The 25,509-nt window shown below is 39.3% G+C and overlaps 1 protein-coding gene and 1 long non-coding RNA gene across 3 annotated transcripts in view; one reads left to right on the top strand and one right to left on the bottom strand.

The window, feature by feature from the left end:
* The window catches only part of FBN1 (fibrillin 1), a 223,168-nt gene that overhangs the window by 185,359 nt on the left and 12,300 nt on the right, over nucleotides 1–25,509 (top strand). Inside the window, exons 45-59 of one of the 2 annotated variants that reach the window (XM_025472864.2) lie at nucleotides 2,512–2,637; nucleotides 4,617–4,733; nucleotides 5,544–5,672; nucleotides 6,196–6,315; nucleotides 8,926–9,051; nucleotides 12,721–12,870; nucleotides 13,245–13,310; nucleotides 13,965–14,081; nucleotides 15,726–15,845; nucleotides 17,686–17,808; nucleotides 18,899–19,030; nucleotides 20,967–21,092; nucleotides 21,648–21,854; nucleotides 23,471–23,596; nucleotides 23,842–23,964. In XM_025472864.2, the coding sequence (XP_025328649.1) occupies nucleotides 2,512–2,637; nucleotides 4,617–4,733; nucleotides 5,544–5,672; nucleotides 6,196–6,315; nucleotides 8,926–9,051; nucleotides 12,721–12,870; nucleotides 13,245–13,310; nucleotides 13,965–14,081; nucleotides 15,726–15,845; nucleotides 17,686–17,808; nucleotides 18,899–19,030; nucleotides 20,967–21,092; nucleotides 21,648–21,854; nucleotides 23,471–23,596; nucleotides 23,842–23,964 (1,908 nt within the window). Of the gene's footprint in view, nucleotides 1–2,511; nucleotides 2,638–4,616; nucleotides 4,734–5,543; nucleotides 5,673–6,195; nucleotides 6,316–8,925; nucleotides 9,052–12,720; nucleotides 12,871–13,244; nucleotides 13,311–13,964; nucleotides 14,082–15,725; nucleotides 15,846–17,685; nucleotides 17,809–18,898; nucleotides 19,031–20,966; nucleotides 21,093–21,477; nucleotides 21,591–21,647; nucleotides 21,855–23,470; nucleotides 23,597–23,841; nucleotides 23,965–25,509 lie in introns of those variants that run through there. The other variant, XM_049104135.1, reaches the window with a different exon arrangement.
* Nucleotides 1–25,509, bottom strand: part of LOC112675963 (uncharacterized) — a 39,722-nt gene that overhangs the window by 4,595 nt on the left and 9,618 nt on the right. The window contains exons 3-5 of the long non-coding RNA XR_003146178.3: nucleotides 18,680–18,747; nucleotides 17,826–17,941; nucleotides 3,129–3,276 (exon numbers count right to left, since the gene is read on the bottom strand). This is a non-coding gene — a long non-coding RNA (uncharacterized LOC112675963). The remainder of the gene's footprint in view (nucleotides 1–3,128; nucleotides 3,277–17,825; nucleotides 17,942–18,679; nucleotides 18,748–25,509) is intronic.

Genomic DNA, 25,509 nt, shown 5'->3' with positions numbered 1-25,509 from the left:
ACGCTCAGGCAAGAAATGGGACAAGCTATTTATACGTCAAGACAACACATCCAACCAGGGCCTACTGCGGCTTATCCCTGCCATATTTTCCTGTAGAACATTAGCACTCATAAAACTCATCCAGCACTAACCAAGGATAAGTACTGTGAGTGAGTGCTGTTTGTAGCCAAAGCTCACTTTCCCTCATCCATTGGAATCCTCAGAAGAAAGAGAATGTACTTGAGTTTTGCAATTATTCAGCCTCTAGGGCTGAAGACTTCACTCTGGAATTGTCTTCATTTATGTCTTTAAAAAACTGTTAAAATGTCTTCAAATGCTATCCTATGCATGGCATTTTTTCCAGCATACCGCAGAAGATGTTAAGAACCAAAGTTTCCTTTCCTGTGTTTAAGATGAAAAGAACCAAAATTTCCATCCCATCATTAGATTTTTACTTGAATTCATAAGTACATCATTTCAAATCCCAAATTACACCTGGCCATATTACCCACATTGTTGAGAGAACGTGTAGGTATCTAAGCCCAGGATGCTAGTCTGATGTCAGGAACTGTATAGTTAGAGCAAATGCAGCCCCCTTCTGAAATGTCTTGCCCAGCTAAAAGCAAGAAACATGTTCTTCCTCACCACTTCCTCATAGTCTCCTCTGTCTGTTGTGTTTTTCCCCTTAAAACCCTGTTAAAACCTATTTCAGCCTCAGATATAATTTCCTGGGAGCTCAAATCTGGTGCTTGTAGAAACCTAGTTTTCTGGTCTCAAGACAAAGCAAACCTCACAGTTAAGTTCTCTAAAATTGTAACTTTTGGGGCACCTGGGTGGCTCAGTGGTTGAGCATCTGCCTTTGGCTCAGGTCGTGATCCCGGGGTCCTAGGCTTGAGTTCCGCATTGGGCTCTTTGCAGGGAGACTGTTTCTCCCTCTGCCTATGTCTCTTCCTCTCTTATGAATACATAAAATCTTTAAAAAAATAAAAATAAAAAAATAAAATTGAACATTCTATTTTACCATTAGAATCTCAAGGTGCTCCATGTTTCATTTTCTTAAAACCATCATGAAATAGGCAGTGTGGGAAAGAAAATCCCTAGCTGGAATTTTTGTAATTCCTTTTTTAAGATGATCCTTAGTGCACTCATTTCCTGTGAGCCCCAGAGATAAGACAGACCTAGTCCCTTGCATACTTTGAAATCCACTACTACCTTAGGGCACCCAAGGTTTGGTCCATCTCTGGTATGGTGGGTCCCGAGATACCCTTCCTCAAAACCAGCTCCCTTTATGGAGCTTAGCGATGGAAATCAGTTTCTTAAATCCATTTTCTCCATTGGGGATGTTCATAATTTGTTAGGTTAATAAGCAATCTAGATAGGTGAGCAGTAGCTCCTAAGCTGCATTTCCTGATTTCTCCATTAGGATGATCTATTCAAGCTCACTTGAGATTTTTAAGTTACATGGTGATTCATCAAACCTAATGTGCTGTGTATTGGAAGAAAGTAGTTGTAACAATGGCAGCCTGAGCACATGGAATAGAGGGCATCTCTTCTGGCATGAGCACAACTGCTTTGTGCAGCAAAAAGTGCCCATTCCCAGTTGCTGTCTTCTCAGGGGACAAGACAGGCCAACAGCAAGTTTGGATTATTCAAATGGAAGCAGGCTATTGCTGTGCTTTTACAGAATCTATACTCAAGTTGGCATTCTGCTTTTTCTTCTCTTTTATGACAGTAGGAAAACCAAGATGATACAGTGCTCTTCAGATGACATGTGTCCTAACCATAGAATCTTGAGAGCTTTAAAAAGAAATTAGAGACATAAGTAGGCACGCAATTATATCATTTGTAGATTCATCTAATAAATTCTGCCCCTCAGAGCATCAGATTTCAGGAGAGCAACAAAGATTCACTTGATGATAAATACAATATAGAGCTTAGAGATTGGCAGAGGCAAGATGACAGGGCTTTCCTCTGAATGAATAGGAATAAAAAGAAACATTGTTAGGATTGTCAAAAGGTTATAGGAATAAGACAAAACAATGAAGTAAAACTGGAACAAGGGACAGCTTGGGTTGTCCATGAAGAAAACCTATCTTAGCAATGGGATTTGCTTGACTTTGCTATAAATTTCCAAAGGAAGCCATGAAGCGTCCATGATTTGAGGCACCAGGTCTGGATAGACAAAATACTTAATGCATTCCACAGTCTGTGATATTACTTAGGCACATAATCAAATGGATTATCTCCCAACTTGGATTCTTCTTCCCCATTCTACTTCTAAATCTTCTCAGCTTTCAGAACATGTTTTTTCATCCTTTCATGAATTGTTAATATACTCTGAGTGATCTCAGTAAATGAGAATAAGTTTTAGCTGGTTTTGAGGTAAAAGTAAATATAATGCCAATGTCTGTTCTACTGGCTTGGTTTAGAGCTAGGATCAGTCCTGAGCATGATACCTAGAAGTAAGTTATTTAATACAATTTTGTCTCCTAAGATCTACCTAAGATTCTTAATGATACATTTTATCTACAGATCGCAATGAATGTCAAGAAATCCCCAATATTTGCAGCCATGGACAGTGTATCGACACAGTTGGAAGTTTTTATTGCCTTTGCCACACTGGTTTTAAAACAAATGCTGATCAAACCATGTGTTTGGGTGAGTATACGATTATCATTTTAACTCCTAGCCTATTGAAAAATTCATTTGCATCTGAATATATATAAATATTAACACTAAACCTTCAGTATTAGTTTTGCTATTTGTAAAAAAAAACACAGGCAGGCATGTAGCATTAACATCCCTTGGTATTTAATCTTTGGCAATCTGAACACAATAAACCTCTTCCTTGATAGTCATTTGGCTGCCAGGTTAGAAAAACTTTTAATGAAGGGAAAAACTGAGAAAAATATTAAAACAAAAAATACTTTTTATTAATGCTGATAGCCTATTATTTTATTAAATCTGTGTGGGTTTGCCTTATTGGAATAGAGTGCAGCTTTTGAGTGTTTGACTATGAGCATTTTTTGAGAAACATCTACAGTTTGTACCAGATCCTCAAAGGCAAACTTCTAGATTCCACAAAGACGATAAACAAACAAACCACCATGTTTTTCTAGGGGAAAAGCTCAAGATTTTAAATCTCTTACCTCTTGCTTTCAGCACTAAGTCATGATGCTGATTTGGAATATATTCCAATATTAATCATTGTCTCTCTTTTCCTCCTTCCTTTTTCTACTTTCAAACAACATCCATTAAGTGTTTTGGGGACTTCATGAATATGGTTCAGTTTCACAACTGGAAAAAGAAGAATCAATAGAGTAATTTTTAAAGACCTTATCTTTCACTGTAATTGAGTTGATCCATTAGGGAACAGTCTTTTAAAGTTTTGTCTTCTTCAGAACAGATAATAGGTTTTAAACTAACGGAGTATAATCAGCCCTACTTGTCCCTGGGAAGCTAACCCCTAGAGCAATGGCACCCTACGTAACAATCTTATTCCCTCTTCCATCTGGATTATCTGGAACCCTCTACCAAAAAGCCTGCCCTATAGAGGAATTTCACTGGCTTGGCTAAAAATGAATCAAAGCAGCAGCTCTTGATTGCTGGCAGTGTGACTCATCTGGATGTGATCTTCAACCACAGACACACACGTTGGACCACTTTGTGGTCAGCAATAGCTTTCTGATTTAGGATCATAGATAACTTATCTTCACGTCCAAAATTTGAAAGTAAAGGAAATCCTAACTTGAAACACTGCATTTTGTTAACTTGAGGTGTTGTCTTCCACTCCCAGAATCTCCCTACATTTGCCCTCACTCTCCTCATTGTACAAACCAGCAGAATCAACTTTCCTTCATTTTAATTTTTTATTTTCTTCTGAATATAACATACACCTGCTCTATAAGAAAGATGTTAGTTGCCGTGGCCCAATGCAAAGACACAAAAGATGCCAAAATAGCTTTATAAAGTAATCAAAGAGAAAAGTCATAGACCAATAAAAAGACAAATAATAACACAAGTGTGTATCAGAAAAGCCAGATTAAGTGCCATCGATTTGGGATAATTGAGAAGAGTGAGATAAGTCACTAGTAGTGGGGAGTGGTCATGGGTTTTTTGGGGTGGACTGGGAAGAAGGAAGAGATGTCAAAAATATCAGGTGAATTAGAAACCTAATTTATTTTGTGCTGATTTCAGGGTAATATCAGGTGACTCACTGCTTTTTGGTAAACTGGAGTGAGAATCTTAAAGGCTGAAGTTTGCCAAAGGTGGCAGCAAATCAAGACCCAGATGCGCACAGAATTTTCCATTTCCAAGTGAAAATATTTGAGAAAAGTGGCAAGGGTGGAGAATTCTAGAAGTAAATAGAGTAAAATAATTCTTGTCCAGTTCTCATGTCCTTAGCTTGCCTCCCTTCACATGCCAACCAAGGAAATGGTTTATTCCCAAGGTTTCGATCCTTGCCTCTTGCTGATTGCTCATGGGGAGCTGCCACTGCTGGGGCTAATACCAACATCAAGACATTCTTAGCCTATGCCTAACGCATGGTGAACCCACAATGCCCTTAGCCCCCAGGTAACCACTCACGTCATCTTCTGTTAATGGCCATGTTTCTCTACACTCTTTGTTCCTACTAGACATAAATGAGTGTGAGCGAGATGCCTGTGGGAATGGAACTTGCCGCAACACGATTGGGTCCTTCAACTGCCGCTGCAACCACGGCTTCATCCTTTCCCACAACAATGACTGCATAGGTGCGTATGCACACTGGTGGGCACTGATGGAAGGCAGTTTCAGATGCATCCTTTGTAATTAGCTTCTTGGGGTGCCAACTGGTTTTCTTAAATATATGCCCTCTAATACATGACAACTGGTTAAAGGAATTGTCAAATATAATATCCTAAGTGAATGTCAAATAGTCATGGCTTTTATTAAAATACCTCATTAGCAGCTATAATTTGTATATGTACCCTACTGTGAATTGAATACATTTTTAAATGAATTGATGACATCTTAAAACAAAAGTGATTCTTTGTATAGAAATTGCATAATTTAAGAATAATGTGGACCTACTCATCTCAATGTTTCACTATAGCTTTTCTTTAAAGAATTCAAGTATTGAGTCTATAAATTCCTCCTTATAAAACATGCTGTTATTTATAAGTGAGATTAATGATCCAAGTTTTATATCCTGCTAGAGGCTAATTTTATATACTTCTAATTAGAAGAATACTTAATACCTTCAGCTGTATTGTGTACTAGTAATTCAGTTTTAGCTTTTAAAAATGAAACATAAAGGAAGATCAAGGTGAAATTCATATAAAGTTCCAATATAAATTATCAATCTCTAATTAATAGAATAGCATAATCTTGTTAGGTTTTGATAGGTGAGTAAAGCCAGGTGTGTTGTTACAAACTAGATCTTTATTGGAATTTTTAATGTTTGGCTGAGCCAGCCAAGGCCACTGAAATTTAAAATAAGTATTTTTCCCTTTAAAAGTTTTGATCATTGCTGGAATTATGACATTTTCTTTGGAATATATCAAAGGATGTTTTTTTGGCAGATGTTGATGAATGTGCAACTGGAAATGGGAACCTTTGCAGAAATGGCCAATGCATCAATACAGTGGGGTCCTTCCAGTGTCAGTGCAATGAAGGCTATGAGGTGGCTCCAGATGGGAGGACCTGTGTGGGTAAGTGCTGCCTCCAAAAGACCCTCCAAAGAATGCTCTCAGAGATGAAAGAATACTGCAGTCCCTATCATCATCCTTCCTTCAGAAGCCTGGAGGGAAAAAAAATCAGAGTAGAATTACACTAATTCTACCTGTAGACTCTGTGTGTGTGTGTGTGTGTGTGCACACGCATGTGACAGAGAGATTTGTAATTTGCTTTCTTATATATATATTTTTTTTAAATAGCTTTGTAGAAAGCTCTTATATAGTCTTTTGGGTGCCCTCAAAAATCTTCATGCCCATTCACTTTTCACATGCTATACTTTTATGGAAATACTAAATTTGTCATAGGTCACAAAAAATATGGTTGTTCTACTGCACACTTATGAAAGCTGATAAAGCTTCTTTTTACTGAGTCATTAATTTTTCTCCATGGTAGTTTTATGTATTTCTTTGATTGGATTCCAGTTTCTTGAAATTTTAATTGCTTGATGGAAATCATGCCAATGGGAACTTCTTCCTTCTTTTTCCCTTTTCTTTGCAGATATCAATGAATGTCTTCTAGAACCTGGAAAATGTGCACCAGGCACCTGTCAAAACTTGGATGGGTCCTACAGGTGCATTTGTCCACCTGGATACAGTCTACAGAATGACAAGTGTGAAGGTAAGAGTAGGAGGACTGTCAGTGTTTGGAAGCGAGCAGTGTTTATTACTGCACTGGCATATTCAAAGTTAGTTTTTGTGATGGTGTGATGGTGTCCTGGTGTCTTCATTTTGGAATACTTTATCAGAAACAAATCCAAGAACAGAGGGTTTGACTTACGTTCTTACACTCAGACGATGAAACTAGAACATCCAATTCTCATGCTAATAATATCTGATGACACTGTGCATTTGGTTGGTCATATGACCCTGACTCTTTTCCAGTGTGCTTTTATGCAACTTGTAAAAAATCCTGGATTCCATGTTTTTAAATGCTAATAGGTTGCAACTAAAAATAGCTTCCTGAGTCCAGCTAAAATCTTTAAGTGACCACATTCAAGGTTGAATGAATGTGGCTATATAATTTGTCTATGTTGTTTTGACCTACAGAGCAGTGAAAATGTGTTACTACAAATAAATTCTCAGCAAATTTTATAGTACTGCAATCCTCAATATATATGTCATTAAATTCAATGAAGGACATTAATTGCTAGAACTTCATAAATAACTAGCAGAAAGGATTTTTAAGAAGTCACCTAGTCCTTGCTCCCACATTTAAATAGGCCTGTATCTAATCCAAAGTAAGTAAGAATTTTCTCCACTTTTAATACCATGGAGAAATTTTATTATATATCCAGTTTAAATCATAGTCAAGCAATAATATTCTAAGTGCAAACAGTTTATCAAAATTGGGCCTACATGCAAATTATTATAAGTGTAATTTTACTTTTACTAAAGATCAACTTTATTTACTCCATGATTAATGCAAAATTCCCCTAAGATGAACAGAATATAAATGTATAGAAAGAAAAATGACTTCCCAAATACTTAATAATGTGCCCATTCTACCATCCTTGTCCCCATCTTTATGAAGTTGTTACCTATGGGTTAATTTCTACCATAAGAGAAAGAATCCTAACAACAATGACAAAAACAACAACAAAAAGAAATACTTGAGTATTTTTACAAAAGTTGGCTTTTCTCTTAAGAAAAGATTGGATGTGGGAGTGGAGGGCACATGGGAATGGAGTCATTCATTCAGCAGCAGCAGCTCAGATTCACTAATATACCAAAAGCAATATGACACAATTGTAAAGGCAACAGAATAACATAACATTATTATGAAGAAATTGGTTTTGCACTGAACAGGAGGATACTCAACTTTGAGTTGCCAATTTTGAGAATACCTACCTATTGTGTGATATTTACAATATTAAGCCAAGATAATGGAATTTCCTAACTTCCCCTTAGATGATCTCATGAGAAGTCATATAATATGAATATGAATTGATGTAAGTAGAGCTCTCTGCACAAATGCAAAAATAAAGAGCCCCATGGTACAAGAGATACATGTTTTGTTGAAAAGAAAAGGGATTTCCATAAAAATAGCATGGCTCAGAATCAAGACTTCCCTCTTTTTTCTTTTAATTTTTTATTTATTTATGGTAGTCACAGAGAGAGAGAGAGGCAGAGACATAGGCAGAGGGAGAAGCAGGCTCCATGCACCAGTAGCCCGATGTGGGATTCGATCCCGGGTCTCCAGGATCGCGCCCTGGGCCAAAGGCAGGCGCCAAACCACTGCGCCACCCAGGGATCCCAAGACTTACCTCTTTTTTACTACAAATTCCTGCTGAAAATCAGGGGTGGATAAGTCTGTTGGAAAGAGTAGCCATACTTTTCCCACACATAGGGTGATCATGCAATTTATCGACCAAACCAAGACAGTTTTAAAGAGGGTACTCTTAATAATGAGGCCACGACAGCAAGTATAAGCTAGGACTCTCCTAGGAAAACTAGGGCATTTAGTTACCAAAGCCATTCACACTTCACTGTAGATCACCTTTAATCAACCCTTCCTCGTGCTAAGGTATATTAATATGCTACAGGAAACATGTCATAATTCTATCAAATTCCTACTATCCATAAGATGAAAGAAAAACTTCAGCCTCTACAAGAAAGACATTTTTGTGTCTTAAGAAAAATTAACCAGCAAATGAGATTTAGGAGCCCCATATTCTGTGATATCTTTAATTTACACTGCACAAGATTCTTTTCATGAATGTTAGTATTCTTGTAAAAGTCATGGTTTTAGGGCTGTAGCACGGGTGTTGGGAAAAGCACTGCAGATGGATGGAGGGGAATACATTTTTGATTCAAAGGCCTAGATCTCTCACTAACTCATTGTCAACACAATTAAAATTTTCAAGATTCTGCTTACTATTCAGTGGTGAAGTTAGACTCTCTGGAGTTTCTCGTTTCTTGTGTAAGTTTAGGGTGGTAGGAAATTACCCTACTTTTCTAACTAGCCAGGCAGCTGAAGTCTAGGTAAGAGATGTTTCTCATGGTATCCCTTAGAAGGCACTCACAGATTCTATTTTTCCATGAATTTTCAAGATTAATTTCCAAAAGGTATCACAGCCTAGAAACCCACTCACAGCAAGATGATACAGAAAAGATCTTAATTACTGGAAGAGTTTTGAAACTCAGTTGCCTTTGGTACTTCTGTACTTTGCACTTGGTATCTAAAGGTGACTCCACTGTGTTTTGACTTTGACACATCTGATTCTTATAGATATTGATGAGTGTGTTGAAGAGCCAGAAATCTGTGCCTTGGGAACATGCAGCAACACAGAAGGCAGCTTTAAATGTCTCTGTCCAGATGGATTCTCCTTGTCCTCCACTGGAAGAAGGTGCCAAGGTAATTGCCTTTGAGGGCTTTTGACTTTCATTACTTTGTGTTTATTTGTTGTGGTTGCAGTTTCTTAAACATGACAAAGCTTTGACTATTTGCAAAAGAGAAGATGGAGAGTTTTCATTGACCCAGAGGTCTAATGATAACCACATGTCAGAAAGATCATTTTTACTGTTAATATTGAAAACTCATCCATCAAGGTATGGTTGCTTGTACAACCACTACCCTAGCCCTTAAAGCTCTCTCCCCGCTAAGACCACATTTGCCAATAGGTCAGTTGGGGGATCAGCCATGAGCCACCCAACACTGTAAAGCCTGGGGGAAGTTCAGCTACATGGTCCCTGCCTCTGAAGAGGTAACTTGTACAAAGGTGGGCCAAAATCTAGACTCTCAGTCGGAAAAATGCAGATTAATCCATATACTTTCAGGATATAGCACCCATCCCTTACATCACAAATTTTCTAAGAAAACAGAAAAATAAATTTGAACTGACTGGAACTCTTGCTGGGACATAATCTGTTTTCAGGACTAATACTTGTGAACTTTGAAAAAAAGGAAGCCTGAACTTAAGTATAACACAGTATATTATATCCCAGAAAATGGTTTAGATTTTAGCAAACAATGCGATGGTGTATGTCTACCCATTTATACATGCTAGTTTAATGAATTTAGAACAAAAAAATCCCACACAAACGCACATTTCTCCCTTCTACCTCAGTGTTTTGTTGTTGCTTGTTTTATTCAGGTTTTTTTCTTGGTTGTTTTGTTTTGCTTCTGTGTTACTAAATAAGAGGTAATGGATATCATTTCAGATTCCAAAAATTGGATTTGGGGGCTCAGCTCTGCCATCTCTATCCTAGGGCAAGTCATTTGATCCTTTGGAAGCTCATTTTCCTCCCTTTAAACAACCATAATAATACTTGCCCAACCAATCATATTGAATATGTAGCAAAGCTTTGTCAGTTTCTGAGTTGCTTGTAGCCTCTTGTTATTCTATTAACTTTTTACCTTCCTTGCAACTGGTCCTTTTGTTACCTAATATTTAGAAGTGTGAAGGGGGAGTTGAGAATTCTCTGGTTGATTTGATCTCGCTGGTGGCTGTAAGAAGCCCACGTGGCTTTCAGGCTTGTGGGTGGGGTGATACTTGACTCAAGCAGATATTCTGTTATGGTACAGACCAGCCAGATAAATTCTAAGTCCTACTCCCTTGTTTTTGTGTGCCTTTGGCTTGGCCCACGTTTGGAAAGAAAGCAGTGAGAAACCAGGTGTGAATCTGCCGATGTGGCAGGCCAGAGGAAACTCATAGGCTATTAATTCAATTTGCACTGGCCTGTCACAGAGCAAGCTAACGCTGCAGGAAGAATCAGCCCAGCTGTGAGCAGCCCTGCCACATGCTCAGCTCCAAGAGGCAGAGCCAGAATTGAGGAATGCAAGCAAGGAAAGTGACTTTTGTAGTTCTGATGAAATTTCAAAGGTCATTAAGGGCTCTTTGCAGATGGACTGGTAAACAGGCATCCTAGTGAGTCCTAGTTAAAGTGTGTGGGCAAGCACAGCTCTCTTCCCCAGTGCAAGGCACCTTTGATTAATAAACCAAACCTAGAGGATCACCCCAAGCAAATGTAAATCTCCCACAGGGCACAAAATTTCCAGAAGCCAGGGAATTAAGAGCTGGGTTTTACTTATGACAAATTAGGAGCTCGTGAAATGAGAAAATTCTACAGAACCACAGATGTTTTTGAAAGAAGAATTGTGATAAGACTCAGGTGAACAAATCCTGGCACCTGAAGGCCACAGATGTAAATGGGCCATTCCCCTTACAAACTTCAGTGAAGAAAATTTGTCACTTAGGCTCACTGTAAGCTTCATGCGTTTGAGCCTATGTCATGGCTAGATTTTTTCTTCAGGAGGTGGGATGGTAGATTGGTGCTGGGGAGACAAGGCTGGTTTATGGAGCAGGGTCAGTGATGAAAGGAAAAGAGAATGTATCTATATTTAAAAGAAACATAAGCTGGAAAACAACAGACAACTGAATTTTAATATATTGAGACATTTTTGTGAGTAGTCATTGAATTATACCTTAAGACAGTTATAGATATAAATAACACAAAACATTGTGACAATGAACTTGAAGAACAAGGCAAATCAAAAAGTGTTCTTCAAGAAACTATAATCTGTTAAATCTTGAAACTTCTCAGCAAAATAGATATTTGGATGGCAGACGTACCACAGGACAAGGACTGGCTTTTATTGCACTTGTCTTTCAGAAGACAGTTCACTGTGCCTGTTAGGTCCTAGCTATAACAGGTGTGAAAGGAGGGTAAAAACTAGCAAGAAAATGTATCTGGAAGAGTCAGTTGAAGAAGGTGAACAACAGATTCATTGGGGAGGCCAACTGAATTTGACTTACTAGACCCTGGTAAATATGATTCATTGATTGTTATTTTTACTTAATTCACAAAAATGTTTCTTTTGTGATCTTTGACAACTCAGTTATTCTTATATTGTCTCCTTTGTCATGAAATAAAAGCTGTAAAATTGTCTTAGCAGAAATGCATAGATAGCTATAATAATATGTCATAATATGCTACCTAGAGTTGAGAAACAGTGATAGGAGATAGCATACCTGATCATAAAGGGGAATTGTACAAAATGACTGAAGCATTTCCTTAAAACCTGCAGATTTTAGTCTCTGTGTAGCTAGAGAGGAGTCTGCGAGGCTTTGGATGTCAAATTTGAGAGAAAACACTCCAGGGTTTTGGATGAGCTCACTTTTTAGAGGCACCCAATTTGCTCTATAAGAAATGGAAGAGTCAGTTTCCAAAATTATGTCAAGCACTGTTGGAGAATTTTGTAGCAACTAGATCCCATCTTCCGTATTGGAGTCACCAAAAAATAACCGATATTAAAGAAATACATTCTTTGAGAGATTATCCTGCCTCTTATTCACCCATCTCCCTTCCTCCTCTTTACCTTTTCTCTGTTGAGCTAAATAACCTTCTGTATCTTGTGTGTGTGTGCATGTGCACATGCGTATAAAATCTGCAGAAAGCCCCACGTGCATTTTGTGGACAACAATTACATCAGTAGCTGCTTCAGCGAATGGCCATTATTGTCATATTTTTGCCAGTCCACAAAACTGCCACGTCTTTATTTACCCTATGCCTGGAATCAGGGGTTTTGTTTTGGTTTCAGGGCTTAAGGGACACAAAATAAATAAAATAGTGTGATAGCACAGTAAGTACCAGAACTGGGAGGTCTACCTCAACCTAGTATGCCTGCTACATGCTATCCAAAACACAAACACAGCTGTCAATGCAGGGGTCTTGTGAATGGTTCCACTTCTGAATGTCTCCACCCTGAAGTCACTGATGATGTCAGGTTTGAAATGTGATAGTGTTGGATTTTGTTATTCATATCAGGTTATTTTGGAAAATTGGCTAAAATGAGAAATAACATGAAAGCCACATAGATGTATTCATTAGATCTTACTATAAAAGTTATCTCTGACTTTAAAAATCTGAGCTGAGTTACTGTCATGATGACTTATGTTATGGAGTCATCCTATTGTAATGAAAAGGAAACACATTTAACAGGACAGACTGTTTCTTACTTACTGTTATACAGTAATGATGTAGTAAGAAAGCATCTAAAGGGTCTCCTGGATTTATACTGCAGATCTGCGAATGAGCTACTGCTATGCCAAATTTGAAGGAGGAAAATGTTCATCACCCAAATCCAGAAATCACTCCAAGCAGGAATGCTGTTGTGCCTTGAAGGGAGAAGGTTGGGGTGATCCCTGTGAGCTGTGCCCCACCGAACCTGATGGTATGTCCACCATCTGCCTTTCTCTTTGGGCTAGTCATAGGGCAGACTGGCCATGGAATAAGAATCGTATGTAGACCTTCAGGAAAAATAAGACAATTTCATTTTAAGTCTACCTAAAATATTAATAAGATAATTTTAACTCATGAGCTGGGTAGTTGTTTTCTTCTGAAGTGTGCTGTTAACCATGGCTGTCCAAGTAGTAGGCATACCAGCACTGGGAGACTTGTTCACTGTCCCTGGTATCTGGGCTTGTCTCATTCATTGTTTCATGATACATGCAGCATGTAGCCATCTGGCCACCACACGCTGTGTGGGAAGCACCCTAGCCAGTTGCCATTGGTGTATCTATTAACAAGTGTTCATCTCTGCCACAGAGGCTTTCCGCCAGATCTGTCCCTATGGAAGTGGCATCATTGTGGGGCCTGATGATTCAGCAGTTGGTAAGTGGACTCCATAAGATTCTCAGCATTTCTTTATATTCTTAACCAGCCTCTTCCCCTGCCTTTTCTCCAGCTGTTCTTTTTTTTTTTTTTTTTTTTAAGATTTATTTGAGAGAGAGAGAGAGAGCAAGCATGAGCAGGGGGAGGGGCAGAGAGACAGAGAAAATCCTAAGCAGATTCCCCACTGAGAGTAGAGCCCAATGTGCGCTCCATCTCACGACCCTGAGATCATGACCTGAGCCAAAATCAAGAGTTGGACAGTTAACCACCTGAGTCACCTCCAGGTGCCCCTCCAGCTGTTCTTATTTCTCCACATTCATCTTGGAAAATAACGCCCTATTTTTCATTTGGATACCAATTATATTATTTGTATTGTATGGTAATATTGTATTGTAATATTAGATATCTCATTGATTAGATGCTGAAATGGTCATAGTTTACCTTTTTGTTTAAAAAAAAGGTACCTTGTGGGATCCCTGGGTGGCTCAGTGGTTGAGCATCTGCCTTTGGCTCAGGGCGTGATCCCAGATTTCTGGGATCAAGTTCTGCATCAGGCTCCTTGCATGGAGCCTGCTTCTCCTCCTGTGTCTCTCATGAATTAAAAAAGAAAAAAATACGTTGTTATTCACTATTTTTTTTTCTCCTTTGTGTAAGATATGGATGAGTGCAAAGAACCTGATGTCTGTAAACATGGGCAGTGCATCAATACAGATGGCTCATACCGCTGCGAGTGTCCCTTTGGTTACATTCTGGAAGGGAATGAATGTGTAGGTAAGTAATAGATCAGTTTCTTCCATAGGGATTTTAAAAATTAGAAATTAGGCTCTAGAGTATTCACACTAGGAAGTGTAAGTACCAAGATTGGGACAGAAGTAAGTTTTGTCCATTCGTTCATGCATTATTTATCTGCAGTAGTAGTTGAGTTCCCTGTGTCCTAGGCTCTGTGGCTACAGCAGTGACCCACGCCAACATGTTTCTTCCTTGCATGGACCTTACAGTCTAATGAGGAAGACACCATAGACATATCTGAAGTCATTGTGGAAAGAAAAACTATCATATATTTTTTTAATTTTTTAAAAGATAAATGGTCATAATCTTATTCTCTCAATATATAAAACATTTATCCAGATTTTATTACATTCAGTAATGTGAAAGCTATGTACACAATATAAACTCCTCTTGTTTTTGCTCTTTTTAAAATTTCAAAGAATGGCTATGTCTGACCTTTGACCTCTTGATCCATAATAATTCAAAATTGAATCCAAGTATTATGTTTATTCCTCTAAAATTTCACCCACAGCTATGACCATGAAGCATAAGCAAGTTCCTTAGTTTTTCTAGGCCTTAGAATGTCATATTATGCAAATAGACTTATTCGTAATTACCCTGCAGCTCTAAAAATCAGTGATACTGTGATGTTTATTGACTTAAAAGAGATGCAATATTCTGGACAGTGAAATGCAATTTCATAGCAGAATAAAAGCAAAATTGTTAATGTTTTCTCTCTGGAATCTTCAGTTAGTGCCTCTATGTGCATGTTAAATGAGCCTTTTCATGCAGTCTGTCTACAACAGCCTCTTGCCTTCACTTTTTGACTCAGAACCCACCAGAAGATATAACCCCGATCATAGTCCATTACTATTCCATGTCCTAGAGAACTAAGATAACTATTATTTCCCCAAAATTTCCCTTTCCCAAAGGAAGATACTCTCCCCAAGTGATTTGTCAGAAGAACAGTCAGTATATTCTAGGTGGATGGGTTGGGAGGTATATATATTTTTTAGACCTCTTTGGTAAAACTTGTCCTCTCTCCATGGTTGTTTACAGAGATCATACCCTAAACATATTTCTTTCTAGTTTTTCTTCTGCCTGATGTAAACCATCTGGTTTCAACAGAATCAACAAAAATCTTCTTGAATCTTGATTTTATCCAGTGTATTAATTTTGCTTAACCTCTAGTCTCTTGTTTTGTGTAAGCTTAGTCTTCTATTTTATGTCTGGCAAAGATCCATCATGTTTAAAGCTTCTTGGAGAATGATGTAATGTAAGGCCAGACTGGAGATGTATTTCTAGCTTTATGTAAGTGAAAACTTTTGACTTGTGAGAGAAGCCTTGTTTTAACCCTTGAAGCATCTATTCCTGGTAGATTTATTACAGGACCCTGGAAAAGCTCATGGAGAAGAACACTGAGAGGTGGAAGCCCAGATATTTTAGTGCCACTGCCACTTAGCAGGTCAAAATTCATAGCTATCAATCTGTGGAGTTAAGACACATGTACTCCTTTCTTGCGAAGGCAGAATGAAGATAAAACAAGATGCCACTGATCAAAGTGCTCCCATAGAGTGAGAGGTACTATTTGACTCCAAGTCCATTTTTTTCTTAGTTCATAATGTCTTGAATACTTCTTGCTTGCAGATACTGATGAATGTTCTGTGGGCAATCCTTGTGGAAATGGAACCTGCAAGAATGTGATTGGAGGTTTTGAATGTACCTGTGAGGAGGGATTTGAGCCTGGTCCAATGATGACTTGTGAAGGTAAGCCTCTTTGCAGAATAGTTGGTTACATGTTCTGGTCCTGTCTTAATAAAGGACCTGATATTAAATACCACTCAGTGTGTATAGAAGAAAGAACATCTAGGCCTAATGGGCCATACCCTTATTCTCCTGAAAAAGGTGGAAGTGGTTCGTGGCACAAATTACACTGCGTAATATGCAGAGTTCTTTTTGCTGTCTCCCTACTGCAAGTATTTGGATAGAACTCCTGTCTTGTTTGCTACCTTCCTTCTTATTTTCCATTTTCCCCTTCTTTTTCTTTCTTCATCTCCCATGTTCCCTCACTTTTTCCTTTCTACTTACAGAAACATCTGACATAACTACTAACATCCTATAGCCATCTGGGGACAATTACAGCAAAAGAGTTGCCTATGCTCTGTAAGCATCTATCAGTATGCCTAGTGAGCTAGATGTATGGAGAGAAGGGAAGGAGAGGGAGTGTCTAGAACAGTGGGTCTCAAAGGGTGGTCCCTGGATCAGCCACATCAGTATCACCTGGGAACTTGTTAGAGATACTGATTTTCAGGCCTCATCCCAGACATCCTGAATGAGAAACTTGAGTGGAGCCTAGTAGCCCTCCAGGTAATTTTGATACACTCTCAAGTCCAGACCACTGGTCACAAAAGAGAATGAAAGGGAGGTGAAAGTGAAGGATAAAAATGGACGTATCTATCTATCTAACTATAGAATGGACATCTATATCTATATATAATGGACATATATATCAACATATATATATATATACACACACACACCAATATATAATAGATACATCTTTAATGAAAAGAGAGTTTTTTATTAGAGATATGTCCTATCAATACCCATTGTCCTAGCTGTTGCTGAATTTTTAAAGGCTATGACTAAATATAATTTAGGGTCTCGGGCAGCCCCGGTGGCTCAGCAGTTTAGCGCCACCTTCAGTCCAGGGCATGATCCTGGAGACCTGGAATCAAGTCCCACGTCAGGCTCCCTGCATGGAGCCTGCTTCTCCCTTTGCCTGTGTCTCTGCCTCTCTCTCTGTGTGTGTCTCTCATGAATAAATAAAATCTTTAAAAAAAAAAAAAAAAAAGCCAGGGTTTCACTGATGTTCTCAGTCAGCATCATTGGACTTAGAAACATGATAATCAAGATGGTCTGTTTTAACCCTGCTTTTCCAAAATGTATTTGGATGCTTCCAAACTATGAAATCTGTAGAAATCACTTTTATCTATTAACAGCAAAGTCATGGCTATTTAAGGTCACGACTTGGACATCAGTATAAACTTTCCATAAGTATAAAATTATTCAGAACACCATTTGCTTGGGCACAAGAATCACTGTTATTTTACAGGACCCTCTTTTATATGGGGAAGGGGAGCTGCTTAACAGTATTGGGTGGGTCTGCTTCTGTTCTGATTGTAATTGACTTCGCAATTGTTTTGACTAAATGGGGGTAAAACTGACTCCCACCCTATGTGACTTCAGGGAATGGCAAGTGATCAACTTGAGACTTCAAAGCCAGAATTTCAGAAAGGCTCCCTATATGTAGGGTGGTCTATAATTTCTCATCCATCTAGATAACGTTAATAATACTTATACCAGGACAATAAGCCAGAACTGGGACTATGCTAGGAGAACTATGCTAGGAGAACCAGGACACCTGATCATTTTCCCTATACCAATTATAAAAAAGCCAACTCATTTTATGATTCTTTGGAAACCAGTGATTGCTTGGTATATCCATATTGATGACAATGAAGCATTTCAACTTTTGATTAAAATAGGTTTTTTTTTTTTGGTTGATGCCCATGATACATTATTTTCCATGCTCCTTCTGCTGCAGATATAAACGAATGTGCTCAGAATCCTCTGCTCTGTGCTTTCCGGTGTGTAAACACTTATGGGTCATATGAATGCAAATGTCCCGCTGGATATGTTCTGAGAGAAGATAGAAGGATGTGCAAAGGTGAGACATCATTTTACCTGGGGGGCTCTCACTCTACCATGGGAAATGTCTCTCCAAAGCTTCTATTAGTAGAGAAAGACTGGGGATCAGGGAACTCTTCCATAGTCCATGGACAATATGGGATCATCATTGCCTATAGTATGATAATAATAAATTAGTTAAATAATATTTTTTTAAAAAAATCTCCATCACTGAGGATGTTATATTCCAAGAATAGGGATAGCATATGGAATCCACGTTAGTTAAATAATTTCCATTTAGTAAGTAAATGCTTACTGAATGCCTGCAATTACGTGGTTCTGGACTAGGTTCTGCTACACAAAATTATATAAATCATGGGCTCCCGAAAGAGCACTGATTTGCTCCTCCAAGGTCTTAAATGAGCAGCTACTTGTTCTCTTCAGATGACTTGAATAGGATTTTTATTGAAGGTGAACAGATTTCCTAAGAGCTCTACATCACATGCAGGATAAGTCCAAATTTTCCAGCTCAGACCATGTAAAGGAGAAAGATAAAGAGAGGGAAATGCAGTAGGGCAACAAGGAAAGAAGACCTGTGCACGCCAGAAAAAAGGAAATGAGAAAAGGAAGAACCAGGAGAGAATATGATATACATGAATGTTTGTCTTTTCCTCAAAGTATTAAAACCAAAGTTTGCATTATATAATAATTATTCTAATCATATTAATAATAATAAAATCAGATATATTAATATTACATAAAATTTCATATATTACTATAATGATTATAATGGAATTTGTGGTTAATTATACCATATTGTAAGTATAATGCTGTTATAATTATTATGAAAGTTTTATAGGAGGCCCTTTTAGTAGAATTCATCAAAAAGAATTAACAGCCATGCTACCTACCTTTGAAGAGGTTGTCAGGGAATAATTTCTTCATCAAGTTCAAAGGTGGTTAGAAGACTCCTTCCCATCTTAGGAGGCCAGCACCCACAGTACAAAAGGAAACAGGTTCACATGGAAATAAGTGTAAATCAAAACTGATGACTTGATACCATCTCATGCTTAAAACACAGGAAATTAATGCAGCTGCTTTTATAATTCGCGGTTGTGTGTTCTCTCCAGATGAGGATGAGTGTGAAGAGGGCAAACACGACTGTGCTGAGAAGCAGATGGAGTGCAAGAACCTCATTGGCACATACATCTGCATCTGTGGACCTGGCTATCAGCGGAGACCTGATGGAGAGGGCTGCGTAGGTAAGGGACTCCTGGCCCCAGGAGCTTCAAGTAAGTCAGAAGTAACAAGTGACAAAAGGAACCTAGATTCTGAGTCCCTGTGGGCAATGTGTTCTTCTTGGCCAGAGCCATCTTCCCTCTCTACTTCACTCATGCCACCATTTCCCTTAGAGAGCCCCTTGCCTCTTGATTACCTCTGAGTTCCACGAGCACTGTTACTCTCTCCCTGCCTCTGTTCTCAGCCCATTTCACTGCCAGGATTTGGCAGCAGGTGTCTCCTCTATTTCTTTCCTTTACTTCCTAAACTTTCTGTTGTTTCAGGGTAAGTTCTCTTCACCATACTGGAATGTCTTTCTATTGACCCAACTTTGCTGTTCACACTCTGACACTCTGTTCGCACAGAGGCCAGGTCCCTCTGAACCAGAAATAGCACTAAACTAAGGGGATCTTCCTCCAGAGAGTCTCTTCTTGTCTAGAGTAGGGCCCAGGCACTGGCATCTCTTAAAGCCTCCTTGGTGATTGTACTGTGAAGCCTCCATTGAAAATCACAGCTCCAGACCCTGGGTTGGCAAACTACAGCCCAGGGGTCAGATCCAGCCTGTTAGCCTGCTGCCTATGTTTGTAAATAATGTCATATTGCAGCGGAGCTGTAACCATCCATTTATACATCGTCCATGGCACTCTCATGCCACAATGGCAGAGCAGAATAGAGTGAAGGCAACAGAGACCTATGGCCTGCAAAACTTAAAACAGTTACAATATATAATAAAGTAATACTGTAATATCACTACAATTTAGAGTAAAAATTTCCTAACCTCTGGTTTAGATAGTCCATACAGGTGAAAATTACCAGAAAGTTCCCATATGCTTCCTGTTGATTTTTAATGATCAGTGACACCAGAAAAATAAATCTTATGCTATCAGCCAAGAAGCTTAAGAATCTCATTGCTGCCTAACCCTGTAAGATACAGAATTAAACAGTAATTGAAGAACAGACTTTAAAAGCACAGAAAAAGTGTTTGGACACTAGCTCTTCCAGGTTCAGTGGTTCTCAGCCCCAGTTGCACACTGGAATCACTTGGAGAACTCAGGTCCCGCCCTAGACATTCTGATTTAATTGATCAGGGGATAGCATGGGATGGGGATTTTTAGCCTATTTCAACAGCACTGTAGCTGTCATCTCCCAAGTCTGCCTCTCATAATGAGATCCCTGCCTCGGGGGTTCAGAACTATTCTACATGGCATGTACCTAAGCAAGTCTATTTATAATCTTTCTAAAAAATCATCAGATCATTCTAAGAACCTCCAGTTTGTTTTAATGCTTTTTTTTTTAAAGCTGGGAGACTGGACTGTTTCTCAGTAATATTGTTGAAATATTACAATAAACCTAATCTATGTTGAATTGGAAGAATATGTTAGGCAAACTCTCAGGTCAGAACTGACCAATCACAGACTTATTCTGATGAAGTATAATATTCCTGTAACACAGGATCTTTTTTTTTTCCTCCTTCACTTGAAATAATCCTTTGGGAATCTTTTATATGAACAGATACTGAAAATCTTTAATTTTTATTAAGTGAAAAACTGTACATAAAATGCTGCCATCTACATTTAAGTGTATCAGCGTGCCATCAAATATGTTTTTAAAGGACAGAGGAACACAAGTACACAGATACATGCACATATATATTTGCTTGTATATGCGAAATCCATTTCTAGAAGGATACGTAAGAAACCGGCATTGGCCTGGTTGCCTCCCAGGAGGGGAGTTTGGTGGCTAAGGAAGCGGGAAGGAAGGGATACTTTTGCTGAATATTCTATTATACCTTTTGAATTGGGAACCACTTTCAGAGGTTATCTCTTCACAAACTAAATTGGAAAAAAGAAAGACTCCATCCTTTGTGCAAAGGGGTAAGATGACTGCTCTTGTTCTTGCTCTTTCCATTAAACCCCACAGATGAGAATGAGTGTCAGACTAAGCCGGGGATCTGTGAGAATGGGCGCTGCCTCAACACGCGGGGGAGCTACACTTGTGAATGCAGTGACGGCTTCACCCCCAGCCCTGCCCAGGATGAGTGCCTTGGTAAGTACAGACAACAGGATGCTTTCACAACCCAACCTTCGCGCTGGGATGCTTGTCGCCCAGATCTCTGATCTGAAAGAATAGACATTGTGAAAATTTGAGAAGGGTTCATATTTTGGAAATGACTTAATGACCGTGATGGCCCATGGGGCTTAGCACCACCCTGCAGCTAAATTCTTCCTTTGCTAATTGTATCAATGAATCACTTGTTTGGAATTTCTTTCTCCCTGCCTTTTTAAGCTTTAGGTGCTCAGGATCAGTTTCCATGTGTTTTTCTGCTCCTCTTTTTTTCAATAGCATGACCACTCCTCCATATTTCTGGGAGCAGAGAGAGTTGTAAACTTGCATAGGCCACTGACTGAATTTCTTGTCTTGTTTCCTTCAGACGTCATCCTTTCTCTCTTACTGCTGTTTCCAGCTTTCCCTTCTCGCTTCTTCTCACCCAGGGTAAAGTGTTACATCCTTTTTGGGTTTTATATTTAACCAAATTCTTAGTACCTTGTTACGCTCTTAAAATTCCCTAAAATCCTCTTTGCAATATAATGTCCCTTCCAGACAACCGGGAAGGGTACTGCTTCACGGAGGTGCTCCAAAACATGTGTCAGATCGGCTCAAGCAACAGGAACCCTGTCACCAAGTCTGAATGCTGCTGTGATGGAGGGAGAGGCTGGGGCCCCCACTGTGAGATCTGTCCTTTCCAGGGCACTGTGGCCTTCAAAAAACTCTGCCCCCATGGCCGCGGATTTATGACCAACGGAGCAGGTATTTCCTTTCGTTCTGATTGAAGTGAAGCAGGTAATTCACTTATGATCCAAAAATACTTGCAGGGAATCTGCTTGTTTTATGGAAAACAGTTGAGAATGTGGAATCTACAGTATAGGCTTAGGCTGAATTGCATGGTTTTCATCAACCAAAACTCTTTATTTATAGTATTTTAGGTGTTCAAGGTCAGCTTGCCAAAGTTGTGCTTGGGTCCCTGCCTCTGCATCACAAGGAATCCCTGACTTTTTAAACAGAAGTTTGTTATAAGTCAGTTATTGGTTACTCAGAATGTAATTTTTTTAGATAAACTTTGGAATAAATGATCACTAAATTCCTAGACTAGTCCACCAGTATGCATTTTAACTCATAAAATTGGCTGGAATATGCTGCATGAAAGAAATATAAACAATGCTGATATACTGGCAATTAAAACACAACTGCCTCTGGAAAAGTTCCAGCTGCTTTCACCTGGTAGACATGGAGGAGGCTGTCAGGGTGTGTGAGGTAGCTCTGGAGAAGACTCCCAGGCCTGTGGTTCTCACCAGTAAACTGCACTTGTTTCCAGTCTCCTAAAATGAACAGAGAGAGAGACTTCTCGAGCTCCATGGGAAGGAACTGGAAGTGAGAGGGGAGAAAGGAGAGAAAGCAGGATTTGTGTTGATGTTAGAAAGACGTGGCTAAAGGTAGAATAACAGAACTGGATGTGGAAAGACACAGAGCTGGATTAGACGGGGTGACCAAAAGCAATTTATGTCTCTTCCAAAGATGTGAAAATGAGATGGTGGATGAGACCTGTTTCTCGAGACCAGGGAGGGCAGGCAAAATTACATTTCAGGGTAAATTGGAAGAGTTAGGATAAATAACATTTGTTGGTATAATATGGTTGTTTGGCAATCGAAGGCTATGAAGTCATTTGGCATTGGTGCCCCAGCAAGCAGTAGGGAGCTAGATGGGTCACGATGTGAAAGGACAGTGGCTTTAATGCTCAACAGTGCATATTGACCAGATCTTTCTCCCTGGGGTTGAACTGTGAATAAGGGTCTCTCTTCCTTATCAGGCTGTGAAAATTCAGCCCAGAGATCCAGCCCGGAGTCCTAGTGCTTCCCTCACCAAAGGAAGTTTGGTCCCATTTCCTCAGTAGTATGCAATTTGATATTTTTCAGGATTAACTTTACAGCAAAAAGAATGGAAGGAAACCTCCCTCCTTATCTTGGACATATAATATTAGAAAAAAAATGGCATTTTCTTGTCAAACGAGTCTACTGCTATGATCCATTTATGAGAGGTCAGCAGGAGGCAAGGTTGATGGCATAAGATAGAGCAAGGAGCCGGATATGCCTGGAAGAGACAGATGTCTGGGGACCCAGAAGGGAAAATTACAACTATAGAAAACTGATTATTTTTAAAGTGTTCCCCTAGCCTGATTAGTTATTATACTATCATCCAGTGCAGTTATTCATTTATTACCATTACAGATGAAATTTACACTGTCATCCCTTTGGTTTCATTTCTCAGGTCCATGAGATGTTAACACAGTTTATTAGTATTTATAGTGAGGTCACCCCCTGCATACATGTTTCATAATGTCTTTATTTTAACTTCTGTTACATTAACAGATATTGATGAATGCAAGGTTATTCATGATGTTTGTCGAAATGGGGAGTGTGTCAACGACAGAGGATCCTATCATTGCCTATGTAAAAATGGCTACACTCCAGATATAACTGGAACTTCCTGTGTAGGTAAGTGCTCTGCCTTTGATGTTTGGGTTTATTCTGAGGGGAAATTGTATATTATGGGAAAAAAATATAAAGTCCTCAAACTGAACATCTTAAAAGGCCCTGTAATTTCATAGGAAAACATAAGACAGTGATTGCAGACAACACAGAGTTTTTTTCTTTCCTCAAAGCTGAAATTCTCTGTTAGACCCGATGGGTACTGATCATCATTATAGATGGACAATCACACTGTATCGTTTTGATCATAGATCTGAATGAGTGCAACCAGGCCCCCAAACCCTGCAATTTTATCTGCAAAAACACAGAAGGGAGTTTCCAGTGTTCCTGCCCGAAAGGCTACATCCTGCAGGAGGATGGAAGGAGCTGCAAAGGTAAAGTGAAATTTGCCTGTACCCTCTCACCTGTCTCCTGAGCATGTTTTTGCGTTCCTTGTACATTTGAAGAATCCAGAGGCAAGCTCGCCACAGGCAAGAGGTGCTTCCCTGGGGTTAGTACCTCCCTGGAATCTCCCTGCCACCCTTCTCCTAGGCTGGATGGATGGAGGCTGAGGCCAGGAAGATTGGGGTTGGGGGAACAGTGGCAGCCTCCATCCTCATGACCCACCCCTTGGGTATCCATGGGGGCTTCCCATGATGGTCTCAGAGTGGGGCCAGGGGTCTAAGGCTCAGGTGGAGCAGATTCCTAATATATTACTTCCTTTCTGCTTTCCATTATTCTATTTATGTAGTTAATCAATTCAGCAGCTACAGAGCCCAGGTCTCTGGTATTGTCCTACCTCAGATTAATTACTGCCTAAAAGACATTGTGCCCAATTAAGTAAACCCTTTGTCTAGGTTTTTGTTCTGTGAAAGAGGACCACTCTTGCCCTCCATGATCTTATGTGAGCCATAAGTATCACAAAGAATTAAGCAGCAGCAGAACTCTATGCAGAAATCAGTCCCTCCTCAACTAGAAGTTATCTTTTGCAAAATTCTGTTGGTGTAAATTTACTCCTAGAAACATCTTCTCAACAGTAAGAGCTTCACATATTGACTGAAGAGCACAAGACTATCAGACTTAAGGGTAACTTTGAAAATGAGGGGTTTGGAGAAGGAAAGGTAGACCAGATCTCAGAACAAATGTTGGAGCGTTTCCGCCATGAAGGGTTGTCAGAGTAAAAGGAAAGTAAGAAAAGTTAAGTGATGGGGCAGAGTGAAAGTGGAGAGCAGAGGGAAGTAGGACCCTCAGCTCCATTCTTGTGTCTGCTGGAAAAAGAGAGTTAAGAGACCTGTAACACAGGATGACATGATGAACAATGTCTGAGGTTTTCCTATGCAGCACAAATCTTATATAATCCTGTAATTTGGGGAGAGGAAGTCGAGAGACCTACTTAAAAATTCTGACTATCTTGGGGATCCCTGGGTGGCGCAGCGGTTTAGCGCGGCATGGAGCCTGCTTCTCCCTCTGTGTCTCTTCCTCTCTCTCTTTCTCTCTCTCTGTTGTCTCTCATGAATAAATAAATAAAATCTTTTAAAAAATCTATCTTAATAAAGTTGTTTATACCCTTGTTCTTCTTACACATAGAACTTAATCTCCATCTGTGCATCACAGTGAGCTCTGGGCAGTGTGAGGCTATAACTCAGAGCCATAAACTTACTCATGTAAATAGAGAACCAAATTAAAGAGAAAATATCTCTCAGTGTATATATTATCTATGCCAAGCAAAACAAATTTACAGTCTTTTTCCAGCCTGTGGGGAGAAAATCCTCAGAAAGGTCTAGCAATTAATAGATGAAAAATGGAAATTAAATATATAGAGGTAACATTGTTTTTTCACAACGTATCAAACACACCAGCGATGCTGTGTTTATGGGTTCCAGAGTGAGCAGAGAAGCAACACGATTCCTACAGATCCCCTCAAAACATAAGGCCCTTCC

The sequence above is a fragment of the Canis lupus genome, chromosome 30 (assembly GCF_003254725.2).
Source record: "Canis lupus dingo isolate Sandy chromosome 30, ASM325472v2, whole genome shotgun sequence".
Classification (NCBI taxonomy): Eukaryota; Metazoa; Chordata; class Mammalia; order Carnivora; family Canidae; genus Canis; species Canis lupus.
The sequence above is the reverse complement of the archived record's forward strand: the minus strand, read 5'-3'. Positions and strand labels throughout refer to the sequence as shown.